The sequence below is a fragment of the Erpetoichthys calabaricus genome, chromosome 14 (genome assembly GCF_900747795.2).
Source record: "Erpetoichthys calabaricus chromosome 14, fErpCal1.3, whole genome shotgun sequence".
NCBI lineage: Eukaryota > Metazoa > Chordata > Cladistia > Polypteriformes > Polypteridae > Erpetoichthys > Erpetoichthys calabaricus.
The window spans coordinates 92,337,606-92,351,496 of NC_041407.2; the positions used below are offsets into that span (position 1 = coordinate 92,337,606).

The 13,891-nt window shown below is 39.0% G+C and overlaps 1 protein-coding gene across 2 annotated transcripts in view; it reads left to right on the plus strand.

Moving 5' to 3' along the window:
* The window catches only part of LOC114665166 (protein argonaute-3), a 53,067-nt gene that overhangs the window by 17,021 nt on the left and 22,155 nt on the right, over positions 1-13,891 (plus strand). Inside the window, exons 2-10 of one of the 2 annotated variants that reach the window (XM_028819585.2) lie at positions 5,926-6,097; positions 6,556-6,676; positions 6,762-6,970; positions 7,058-7,194; positions 11,936-12,070; positions 12,239-12,326; positions 12,439-12,586; positions 12,661-12,780; positions 12,926-13,069. In XM_028819585.2, the coding sequence (XP_028675418.1) occupies positions 5,926-6,097; positions 6,556-6,676; positions 6,762-6,970; positions 7,058-7,194; positions 11,936-12,070; positions 12,239-12,326; positions 12,439-12,586; positions 12,661-12,780; positions 12,926-13,069 (1,274 nt within the window). The remainder of the gene's footprint in view (positions 1-5,925; positions 6,098-6,555; positions 6,677-6,761; positions 6,971-7,057; positions 7,195-11,935; positions 12,071-12,238; positions 12,327-12,438; positions 12,587-12,660; positions 12,781-12,925; positions 13,070-13,891) is intronic. The other variant, XM_028819586.2, reaches the window with a different exon arrangement.

Below are 13,891 nucleotides of genomic sequence, written 5' to 3' on the forward strand. Positions count from 1 at the left end.
TGCCTTTTTCTTTTCAAAAACACACACATATAACCCAGTCATACATTTTATGAACTCCTTTGTTTCAATCCAGGGTGTCTTGGAGCCAGAGCCCATCTCACTAGTGTACTTGGAAACGAAGACAAGGGCTCTCTCCCCATACACACCAACAGCTATAATCATAATCACGTCAATTTAGAGTTGTCAAACAACCTAATCTTACATATCTGATGGATGTAGAAGGGAAACCTATGTAGACACAATTTTGGTGAGTGTGCCACCCTCGATTATAAAACAGATGTGTGCTCAGGCAGGTCTAGATATGGACTGCTTCTGAGAGGTTTATAGGCATTCGCGGTAGAAAATGCAATTGCTTTCAGCTTACTATCTACGTTCTTGCCCAATTCTACTGTTTCCATCCATCCATCCATCCATTTTCCAACCCGCTGAATCCGAACACAGGGTCACGGGGGTCTGCTGGAGCCAATCCCAGCCAACACAGGGCACAAGGCCGGAAACAATCCCGGGCAGGGTGCCAACCCACCGCAGTCTACTGTTTCCAGAATTTTAAAAAGCCTGAGGTGAATACAATATAAAAATCCCAGCAGTGGGTTCCCTTGGGCTACAGGTTGTGCATATTGTGGAATAGCATCCAGGAATATACCTTTTAATTTAATTTTTCTGTCAAAGGCTCCTATCCTGATAGTTCCTTTAGAATGTAAAAACCGAAGGTGTAGTTTTATTTTTTAATTGTGCATTGCTCTACTCAGGTACAGGTTAGAATTGTGCTTGACCACCTTTGTTTTATCCCATACTACTGATCCCAAATTGTTGTGTGTCTGATAATACAGTGGTGTGAAAAACTATTTGCCCCCTTCCTGATTTCTTATTCTTTTGCATGTTTGTCACACAAAATGTTTCTGATCATCAAACACATTTAACCATTAGTCAAATATAACACAAGTAAACACAAAATGCAGTTTTTAAATGATGGTTTTTATTATTTAGGGAGAAAAAAAATCCAAACCTACATGGCCCTGTGTGAAAAAGTAATTGCCCCCTTGTTAAAAAATAACCTAACTGTGGTGTATCACACCTGAGTTCAATTTCCGTAGCCACCCCCAGGCCTGATTACTGCCACACCTGTTTCAATCAAGAAATCACTTAAATAGGAGCTGCCTGACACAGAGAAGTAGACCAAAAGCACCTCAAAAGCTAGACATCATGCCAAGATCCAAAGAAATTCAGGAACAAATGAGAACAGAAGTAATTGAGATCTATCAGTCTGGTAAAGGTTATAAAGCCATTTCTAAAGCTTTGGGACTCCAGCGAACCACAGTGAGAGCCATTATCCACAAATGGCAAAAACATGGAACAGTGGTGAACCTTCCCAGGAGTGGCCGGCCGACCAAAATTACCCCAAGAGCGCAGAGACGACTCATCCGAGAGGTCACAAAAGACCCCAGGACAACGTCTAAAGAACTGCAGGCCTCACTTGCCTCAATTAAGGTCAGTGTTCACGACTCCACCATAAGAAAGAGACTGGGCAAAAACGGCCTGCATGGCAGATGTCCAAGACGCAAACCACTGTTAAGCAAAAAGAACATTAGGGCTCGTCTCAATTTTGCTAAGAAACATCTCAATGATTGCCAAGACTTTTGGGAAAATACCTTGTGGACTGATGAGACAAAAGTTGAACTTTTTGGAAGGCAAATGTCCCGTTACATCTGGCGTAAAAGGAACACAGCATTTCAGAAAAAGAACATCATACCAACAGTAAAATATGGTGGTGGTAGTGTGATGGTCTGGGGTTGTTTTGCTGCTTCAGGACCTGGAAGGCTTGCTGTGATAGATGGAACCATGAATTCTACTGTCTACCAAAAAATCCTGAAGGAGAATGTCCGGCCATCTGTTCGTCAACTCAAGCTGAAGCGATCTTGGGTGCTGCAACAGGACAATGACCCAAAACACACCAGCAAATCCACCTCTGAATGGCTGAAGAAAAACAAAATGAAGACTTTGGAGTGGCCTAGTCAAAGTCCTGACCTGAATCCAATTGAGATGCTATGGCATGACCTTAAAAAGGCGGTTCATGCTAGAAAACCCTCAAATAAAGCTGAATTACAACAATTTTGCAAAGATGAGTGGGCCAAAATTCCTCCAGAGCGCTGTAAAAGACTCATTGCAAGTTATCGCAAACGCTTGATTGCAGTTATTGCTGCTAAGGGTGGCACAACCAGTTATTAGGTTCAGGGGGCAATTACTTTTTCACACAGGGCCATGTAGGTTTGGATTTTTTTTTCTCCGTAAATAATAAAAACCACCATTTACAAACTGCATTTTGTGTTTACTTGTGTTATATTTGACTAATGGTTAAATGTGTTTGATGATCAGAAACATTTTGTGTGACAAACATGCAAAAGAATAAGAAATCAGGAAGGGGGCAAATAGTTTTTCACACCACTGTAAATATGTAGTTTGGCAGCTTGATGGTGGAAGACAGACCAACAACAAAACCAAAGCACATTCTGCATACACAGTACTATAACAAAAATGACTGGTTTTACATATGGAATCACTAGTGCAGTCTTGTGGTTATTCAGCAGCACATAGTTTGCACAACAGCCGTGCGCTCAGATATGCTAGGTATCCTTCAGTAATGTCAAAAGGTGTGTTTGTGAAACATATTTCTGGATGAACCACACTATTAAGTTACAAGGTAAACATACTCCAGACCCACAGACCCTCAGCTACAATGACTTGTACGAGCATTAACACTAGATTTACCGGAGCCTACGAAAAAACTCGTAAATCCGTCCCACCTTAAATCCGTTTGCACCTCTCCGCTAGAGTCCTTTGTCATCTAAATGTGCTGATAAACAAACTACTAGCAGCCAGCTATTCCATCCCCCCACCGACTTAGAACGAATTTCTCCTAGCTCATGCCTTGCCTTGATTTGATTATGTGGGATTGAAGTGGAGTTTTAGAGTGGAAATAATATAGTGTTATTTGGAATACACGCATTTCATGTGTGTTCCGTTCCGTTCAGTAGTCTGTGCAAACACATTTTTAAAACAGAAACGTTTTTCATATTCTAATAGTAAATGACAAAATGTAGGCATAAACTATATAACGTATGAAGCCTAAAGTCCATATATCAAAGAAACACTTTCACAAAAGGTACAAATAAGAGAACACGTGCGCTGTTATTCAAAAATATAACTGCACAAAAAAAAAAGCCGCGTTACCATGCCACATTGACACTCTTACTGCAATCGCCGTGGTGGCGTAATGGTATCAGCTTCTAACTGGAAATCAGAGGGTGGCGAGTTCGATCCCGCACGGCTCCACTTCGAGAAGTGAACTGCTCTTATTCTTACAATTTTAGAATAACAACATAAGTTTGATTTCAGTCTGTAACATCCGGTGTAACTTATGATACTGGTAAAGTTTAGCTTTTTTGTATGGATTGATTCTGAATGCGACTGCGAGAATGAAAAGTGAATTAAAAAAAAAAAAAAAAAGCTAACCTTTACCAGTATCATAAGTTACACCGGCTGTTACAGACTGAAATCAAACTTATGTTGTTATTCTAAAATTGTAAGAATAAGAGCAGTTCACTTCTCGAAGTGGAGCCGTGCGGGATCGAACTCGCCACCCTCTGATTCCCAGTCAGAAGCTGATACCATTACGCCACCGCGGCGATTGCAGTAAGAGTGTCAATGTGGCATGGTAACGCGGCTTTTTTTTTGTGCAGTTATATTTTTGAATAACAGCGCACGTGTTCTCTTATTTGTACCTTTTGTGAAAGTGTTTCTTTGATATATGGACTTCAGGCTTCATACGTTATATAGTTTATGCCTACATTTTGTCATTTACTATTAGAATATGAAAAACGTTTCTGTTTTAATAATGTGTTTGCACAGACTACTGAACGGAACGGAACACACATGAAATGCGTGTATTCCAAATAACACTATATTATTTCCACTCTAAAACTCCACTTCAGTCCCACATAATCAAATCAAGGCAAGGCATGAGCTAGGAGAAATTCGTTCTAAGTCGGTGGGGGGATGGAATAGCTGGCTGCTAGTAGCTTTTGTTTATCAGCACATTTAGATGACAAAGGACTCTAGCGGAGAGGTGCAAACGGATTTAAGACACGATTTAAGGTGGGACGGATTTACGAGTTTTTTCGTAGGCTCTGGTAATTCTAGTATTAAGTCAGTGCATGACTGTTGTTAAGAATATTTTAGCAAAAAAGCATGCATTTTGCATGATTTGAGAAAATACTGACACATGTATTATGTAATATGAGATTTGTTTTCCCGTATGAACATTTGACATTGTACAGCATTGGACACTATTGACTTGTTTTATATCATGAAGTGTTTTTTTTTTTTTTTTAACTCTTCATTTTGCATGAAAGCATGAGATTATTTTTTTTCTTTGCCATCACTATAAAGTACAAAGTTTGTACATGAATATTATAAAAATATAATTTGTGGGCGGAGTATTTATTTAAACAAATTACTTTCTGCAGGTTAACTGAGAACTGGGCAAATCAGGATCTTGTTTGGAAGCACAGTAGTGCTTATCCTTTTTTCATCTAGCACTGCAGCCTTTTTTTCAAAGACAGTAGCATGTGCTGATATGACTAGTTTCAGACTAGATACTCTATAGTATCTGCTGCATCCTCAGGCAAGACTAAAATAAAGTGATTGTTCCATATACACCCTGGAAGATCTTTCCATTTTTTGTAACTTCAACCTTGCTCCTGATCTTTGTCTGCTTTTGACTAATTATAGAAGTGAGATTTTTGTTAATAATGAAATAATATCTGCCGCCTTCTTCCTTTTTAAATATGTAGATATTTTTTATGTTGGTTAGATTCAGTGAGCTGGCAAAATTTATTAAAAACTTTTTTATAATTAAAACTTCATGCCTTTATGGTGCCAACACATGACACAGTCTTCTGATGTTAGTTAGCAGATTAGACATTGATGGCTCTGGAAATAATTATTTGATGGAGGTCAAGTTAGACATGGTGCATTGTGTTGATTTGGCCACTCCTTCATTAAGCACAGTATGTTGCTTAACTATGACTTCTATGAGCTTCACAGTAAGTGTGAAACCTCATCCTACAGTAATGCATCAAGTGTCTTGGAAGTCTTATCTTACCCCTAAGGTTGAATACTGTCATTTACTGTATTACTACATGCATTTAAATCACGTTCAAACGTTACATAACATTCAGTTCAGGATTGTTACTGCAATAAAAGCATTCATCTAAATACTTCAAAAGTGGTGTAAAACTAATCTAAAAATTTGAAGAGCAGAAATATATCTGTGAAGCCCATTTAATCCAATTTTAGGGTGAAAAGAACCTAGACCTTATCCCGGCAGCATTTGGGGCAAAACTGGAACCAACCCTGCAAACAACTTTGGGGAGAACATGTAAACTACAGATTGATAGTGACACACACCACAAAAACTGTACTAACGATTAATAAGAAAGTGATTTAGCTACCATATTGGTCACATAGTATTGACATAGTGATGAGACAATAAGAGTTTAATGTCTCTGGTTGTGCTGTAGATAATTCTGTTTATGAAATGTGCACTGAATCACAATAGTGTTTTTTGGAATTTTAACTGTAACATAATCAGGCTTTGACAGGTCATGTCTTGCACACTATGACTGACATGTTTCTTTTAATCTGCGTACATATCTGTTTGACAAGGGGACCTCTGTCCTTCACTAGTAGAATTGTTCTTGCTGCTGAGTTTGTTCAATGTCTATACCCTTTTGTCACACACTCAATTGGACATTCTAACCTGTCTGGGAATGTGAAATATGCCCAAATTAATTTCTTTCACTTTATCACTCTGCTGTCTAACATATCTTGAGAATTTGTCATTTATTTTTCCAATTTCCCCATCAGGAGCCGTCGGGGCCCAGCCCCTCTTCTCCGTGCCGAGACGTCCAGGCTATGGCACCATGGGGAAACCCATCAAGCTGTTGGCCAACTGCTTCCAGGTGGAGATCCCAAAGATTGATGTCTACCTTTATGAGGTTGACATCAAGCCTGAGAAATGTCCTCGACGTGTGAACAGGTATCGCTGTTTTTCCGGAGTTGGTCTACTTTTTGGCTTGTACTGGGCACTGCCATTACTATGGGTTCTTCCTGCAGTGTTGGAATCTGCTCCACAAAAAAAATCAGATCTATATAAAAACAGTATTGAGTCTCCAATGTATGCATTAGCTGAATATGGTAGATTATTGCTTAGAACAGATGCCTGTTTTTAATTTATGTTTGCCCTGCTTCTTAGAACCAAATTGCCAAGGTTTGCTCTAGCAAGTTCTGCAAGCATATTGTGTTAATGGCTGTGGCATTTCATACACCCCTCAAACTTTTGTGAAAGTTTCCTTTATGTTAATTATTTTCATCAATGAATCCTGACATTTGTCATTTGTGGTTCCTTTTGTTTGTTAATTGTTAAAATAGATTGTTTGAAGCTGAAGCTCATTTAGTTTTGGTTACCAAATAATCCTATCTTTCTCTTGGCTGCAGAGAAGTGGTTGATTCTATGGTCCAGCACTTTAAAGTAACCATTTTTGGTGACAGAAAACCAGTGTATGATGGGAAGAGGAGCCTATACACTGCAAACCCTCTTCCTGTGGCAGCTGCAGGAGTAAGCAAAATGAAGATTAAGATTTTTTAGGTTTTTATTTCATTGATGTTTGTACTCTATAATACTTGCTTGATATCTGTTTCAGGTGGATCTGGATGTCACACTTCCTGGCGAGGGAGGAAAAGACCGTCCTTTTAAGGTGACCATCAAGTTTGTGTCGCGGGTTAGCTGGCATCTGCTTCATGAAGTGCTGACAGGCCGGAGTATGCCAGAGCCCCTGGAACTTGATAAACCAATAAGCACCAATCCAGTACATGCAGTGGATGTGGTGCTCAGACATCTCCCTTCAATGAAGTAAGTGACTGAATGAAATTCTGGAAAGAAAAGCAGTGGACTAATTTCAGTGATGCATGGCACTCATCTGGCTGTTGGTTTCACTAGGTACACACCAGTAGGGCGCTCCTTCTTCTCAGCACCAGAGGGCTATGACCATCCTCTTGGCGGGGGCCGGGAAGTGTGGTTTGGCTTTCACCAGTCAGTGAGGCCTGCGATGTGGAAGATGATGTTGAATATTGACGGTAAGTGTGGATGATCTCAAGCTACCTCAGGAACCATTTACTCACATATAACTGTGTCATTCATTCTCTATTCCCAACACTGAAAGGCACATTAATGTTTATGTAACAGTGCACTTTCATAGACATGGAGATTAGTTGTTACTCTGGGTGAAAGTAGAGTTTCTGAAAAAATAACTACATGCTAATTGTGATATGAACATATAACTTAAATGTCATGACAGAAGGTCTAAATCTTTTTTGTTAGGTAATTTCATGTGTCGTATCTGTATAGTGGTTAAAACCAGATATTGCAGATTTAAACCTTTGGCTTCATTACTACATTGTAAAATTTCATCAGAAAAATAAAAACAGTACATTGCATTCATTTTAGCAGCACATTTAAAGATCTTGGTTTACATTGACTGGGAAATGGTATCATTACCATGAGTCCATTTAATCCTAAGGCAAGTACAAGATACATGGCCTGTAATCTCTACAATCCAAAATTTTTCAGTTCAATTTAATTTTTATTTATGCAGTTTTCCTAGCAAAGGGATACCTATAACATTGCACAGAAAGTCAGAAACATATATTAAGTATACTTATAGTCAGAGTTCACATAGAAAAGTAAAAGCTGCATCTGGTTTGAATTTGTAGAAACTAAACCTATGGATACCCAATATCCACTTGCAGCTTAACCTCTTTTAACAAATATGCACAAACTAGCATTCTACAATAAAAAGGTAAAATGTATAAAATGATGCAGGTTTCATATGAAGAGCTTTAATGTGTATATTGGCCAATAGTAGGCCCTAGTGTGGGCATTATTAGTGTGTAACGGCCGACCCCTTTTACCCAGCCGGCAGCTACACCTCCAAGACCAGTGGCCTGGATAATTAACTGAGAAATAATCTAACTATCAAGCCGTACTACTTACCATTTGAACTTTTCCCCACAATCGACGGTGAAAAATATAAGTACACAAACAGGATGTAAAATTAAACAGATTATATGTATTAAATGAAATGAAATATAAAAATAGAAACATATAAATACTACAAATATCCCTCCACCCCAGCAATAACAAAACACCACCAAACATATATAAATATATACAACAAAAACCCTCCCTTGTCCCTGTAACAAATAAACACACAACACGAAAACGACAATGACTGATAAACTGAAAATGAATGAGTACGTGAGTCCGGTAATAAAGAAAATGTCCTGAAAGCGGATGACTGAATTAGTGATAGAGTTGTTTGATTCTCCCCGGAAAAAAAAAATGGAACAGCCTCACCGTGAATCCTCGTGTATGTGGTGGATGATTAAGTCCTACCCCGGGGTATCTCGTGGTGAGGTCCTTGAAATAAATCCGGCAGATGGAAAACAAACTGGATGGATAAGCGCAATATGGAAAACAGGTACAGGTTGCTCGTGGTCGTAATGTTGAAACAAAATCTCCTTCTCTCCTCTTCTCCTCCTGATGGCTTATATAGTCCTGTGACGGCTGGGATTGATTGATTGAAAACAGGTGTTTTCCAGGTTGGCGGCTGTGGTCTCCTTCCATCATCCGTCCCCCTTGTTACGGGGACGGCATAAACTGATGCACAAACAGTAAACGGGACAATGAAACGAGACGCACTCAGAACTGACATTTAACACTATGTGGCCCCGCTACAAGTGGCCATTACTAATTGTTAGTTCATATGGTAAAAAATAATTCTGCATGGATGGCTGCATCAGTGGCACTAGTGGGAGGAACTATAATAAAACAGCATGTGTGAATTGTGGAATTTAAATGGTGATTCTGATAGATTATGGATCATACTATCCGGTAAATGATTATAAATATATACAGTGGGGCAAAAAAGTATTTAGTCAGCCACCAATTGTGCAAGTTCTCCCACTTAAAAAGATGAGAGAGGCCTGTAATTTTCATCATAGGTATACCTCAACTATGAGAGACAAAGTGTGAAAAAAAAAAATCCAGAAAATCACATTGTCTGATTTTTAAAGAATTTATTTGCAAATTATGGTGGAAAATAAGTATTTGGTTACCTACAAACAAGCAAGATTTCTGGCTCTCACAGACCTGTAACTTCTTCTGTAAGAGGCTCCTCTGTCCTCCACTCGTTACCTGTATGAATGGCACCTGTTTGAACTCGTTATTAATATAAAAGACACCTGTCCACAACCTCAAACAGTCACACTCCAAACTCCACTATGGCCAAGACCAAAGAGCTGTCAAAGGACACCAGAAACAAAATTGTAGACCTGCACCAGGCTGGGAAAACTGAATCTGCAATAGGTAAGCAGCTTGGTGTGAAGAAATCAACTGTGGGAGCAATTATTAGAAAATGGAAGACATACAAGACCACTGATAATCTCCCTCGATCTGGGGCTCCATGTAAGATCTCACCCCGTGGGGTCAAAATGATCACAAGAACGGTGAGCAAAAATCCCAGAACCACACAGGGGGACCTAGCGAATGACCTGCAGAGAGCTGGAACCAAAGCAATAAAGGCTACCATCAAAAACACACTACGCCACCAGGGACTCAAATCCTGCAGTGCCAGACGTGTCCCCCTGCTTAAGCCAGGCCCGTCTGAAGTTTGCTAGAGAGCATTTGGATGATCCAGAAGAGGACTGGGAGAATGTCATATGGTCAGATGAAACCAAAATAGAACTTTTTGGTAAAAACTCTACTCGTTGTGAGTGGAGGAGAAAGAATGCTGAGTTGCATCCAAAGAACACCATACCTACTGTAACGCTTGGGGGTGGAAACATCATGCTTTGGGGCTGTTTTTCTGCAAAAGGACCAGGACGACTGACCCGTGTAAAGGAAAGAATGAATGGGGCCATGTATCGTCAGATTTTGAGTGAAAACCTCCTTCCATCAGCAAGGGCATTGAAGATGAAACGTGGCTGGGTCTTTCAGCATGACAATGATCCCAAACACACCACCCGGGTAATGAAGGAGTGGCTTCGTAAGAAGCATTTCAAGGTCCTGGAGTGGCCTAGCCAGTCTCCAGATCTCAACCCCATAGAAAATCTTTGGAGGGAGTTGAAAGTCCGTGTTGCCCAGCGACAGCCCCAAAACATCACTGCTCTAGAGGAGATCTGCATGGAGGAATGGGCCAAAATACCAGCAACAGTGTGTGAAAACCTTGTGAAGACTTACAGAAAACGTTTGACCTCTGTCATTGCCAACAAAGGGTATATAACAAAGTATTGAGATGAACTTTTTTTGTTGACCAAATACTTTTTTTCCACCATAATTTGCAAATAAATTCTTCAAAAATCAGACAATGTGATTTTCTGGATTTTTTTTCTCATTTTGTCTCTCATAGTTGAGGTATACCTATGATGAAAATTATAGGCCTCTCTCATCTTTTTAAGTGGGAGAACTTGCACAATTGGTGGCTGACTAAATACTTTTTTGCCCCACTGTAGGTCCTACAGATAAATTATTTCCTAGTTATTTAGTTTGTCTCTGTAATTATAAGCGCACTTATCTTCTGACACTGCAGAGTGCTTTCTGACATTTGTGTGTTAATAAATTCAGCAAGTCAAATGTACAATACACCCACTCATTTCACAATCATTCTCCTATCTTTAGAAATGTTTGTAGGCATTGATGTCTGTCTTTCTCTTTATATACCTTGTTAGTGTTTTATGAACTAACTCAGAAATCCGGTGTCAAGAAAAACACATTTAAAACAAAATAATGAGGTTGTTGCAAATGGTAGAGCAGCATCAGGGTGTAGTTGTTTAGCAAATTAAAGTTACATTTATCCTTTTACATTAAAAATAAAACACGCAAGTTAATACAATATCCCTTTCTTCCTTATGGCATGCTGATACCACTTCCTTTAAAAAGGGGCAAGCCCTGGTTTATTATGGCCATACTTAACAGCAGGACTGTAATCCTAGATGCTGAACTATCACCCACACTGAGACAAAAGGTTAGCCCACCACAGATCTTACAAATGTTCCATGTAGGGTGATGTCATTTGTGGATTTCCAGTAAGCTGAGAGGTGCTTCTAGATTTAAAATAACCTCCTTCCAAAACTAAATTAATAAAATACACTCCTACTACTATTGTTTAAATAGATATTGACACTGATTATAGTTTTTATAGACAGTAGGCAGGCAGTGTGGCGTAGTGGTTATTATCCTGAGATTCAAAGCCTGAGGTTGTGGATTCAAACCCCACTACTGACACTCGACGACTATGAGCAAGTCATTTCACCTGCAAGTGCTCTAACTGTACAAAACAAAATAAATGTAACCAATTGTATGTCATATTTTATATGTTGCTTTTGGTAATGGCATTAGCCATATAAGTCAATATAAATGTAAATACTTTGTTCCAGTGTATTCAGTAAAGGAATTTGCTCTAAATGTCCTTTTTGCTGTTTATGCCATTCTTTTCATATTTTGCATTTATAGACAGTGCCTTAAACAACGTACAAAGGTACAACGTCATTAGTAGTTGTACCATCAGATTCAACAGCAGTTTTTATCCTCGGGCCACAAGGCTACTCATCAGCCAATTACATTAACAACTGCATGAGCATACATGATGGTGCTAAATCTTTCATGGGTTTAATAGGTTAAAAATAATTATTTGAAGTTTTACACTTAAGTTAACTGTATCCTATATAAGATACCCAAGGCCAGGAGTTCCATGATCATGTTTTATGATTCTTATTTGAATAATTTATTCTGTATTTTGGACTGTTTTGCTCTTTCTAGTATCTGCAACTGCATTCTACAAAGCACAGCCTGTGATCCAGTTCATGTGTGAAGTGCTGGATATTCATAACATCGATGAGCAGCCAAGGCCTCTCACTGATTCTCACCGCGTCAAATTCACCAAAGAGATAAAAGGTATGTGTCTGTATGGTTGCAGCAGCAGGGTTTTGCTTAAATGTGCTGTGCAACAGAGAAGAAAGTAGGTTGCACCATGCTGTGAATAATTATTATTTAATAATTGTTAATATTTAAATATTCTAATATTTAGCCTTCAATTTATGTTTATAATCTATTTCTCGTCAGGTCTGAAGGTTGAGGTGACGCATTGTGGAACCATGAGGAGGAAATATCGAGTGTGCAATGTTACCCGAAGGCCTGCCAGTCACCAAACGTGAGTAGTATTTATTCTGGATGTTTATATTTAAAATATTTTTTCTCATTCTATTCTTGCCATTTAATGCAGTAGACAAAGTTTAAACTCATTAGCTGAAATTCCTTTCCAGGTTTCCTCTGCAGCTAGAGAGTGGACAGACAGTAGAACGCACTGTGGCCCAGTATTTCCGGGAGAAATACAGTCTACAGCTGAAATACCCACACCTGCCTTGCCTACAGGTGGGGCAGGAACAGAAACACACATACCTTCCCTTGGAGGTAAGACACTTTCCATAAAGAATCTGCTGTAGTCCTAAAGAAGAAATCAATCTAATAGAATTTTTATCCTGCAGGTGTGTAATATTGTAGCTGGACAGCGGTGTATCAAGAAACTTACAGATAATCAGACCTCTACCATGATAAAGGCAACTGCTCGATCAGCTCCTGACCGGCAGGAAGAAATCAGTAGACTGGTGAGATAGGAGAATGATATTTAGAGCGTGGTTTCATTAGCATGTATTTTGCCTTGTGCGTCTGTCTGTCTGGGTAGGACTGCTAATTTATTTTCATCATTGGGTTTTTTTTTTTTTTTTAAATAATTATTCTCCTTTTCTTCAGGTCAGGAGTGCCAATTACGATGATGATCCTTTTGTTCAGGAATTCCAGTTCAAAGTTCGGGATGAAATGGCCCATGTTACTGGGCGCGTGTTACCTGCGCCCATGCTACAGTACGGGGGCAGGGTGAGCACAGAATACTTTATGGTACCCTTCTTTTAAATCATGATGATTCTGAGTGTGATTTTTTTTTTTTTTGGCATGTGTGTGTGCGTGTGAAAAACACTTAAGCTACTAAACGTCACAAGTGTGTGTGTATAGCTGTAGATCCTTTTTAGTTTTTCCACTTAGGGCTGAAGTAGGGGACTCTAGTTCTCAGTACTTTTCTAGCAGCCTTATATGCTAAGAGCTAGCTTGGTATGTACATACAGTGGCACTTCCTTTTAACATGGAATAGAATAATTATTTAGTGCTTGCATGCTTATAGTCACTTGTTCCACATGTTTTGCTCTTGGCTACAAGTTCTTATTACTATTTAATTGCCTTTACCTGCTTCACTCATGGATAAACCAACTTTCTCAGTTTGTCAATTTTGTGTAATAGAAATATCTGTTCCCTCTACACTGCACATTGTGCATTCCAAAGTGTTTAAGCAGCACTTCTTTTACATTTTTTAACACTTTATGCTTTCTTTTCTAAGCTATTGAATGCACTGTTCTCACATGATCCCCCTAGACTTGCTCCCTGTGCTTCAATAACTTTTTCACATAACCCTATTTTATTTCTCTTGTCTTATGTTGCCATTCTTCATGGTTGAAGGCAAAAAGAAAAAAAGCAAAATGAAAAACAAAAGATATCTAATATTTTGATAAGACAATATGTCTAGAAAAGAAAAGCAATGGTTACACTTAACCATATAACGAAAGTCTGTATATCTTAAAGTGTGAAGCAGGTTAGGAAAAACTAAAGTGAAGTGTTTGCAATCTTTATAGCACTGTGACAAGATGCAAGGTGTTCTTGGCCTCTCGT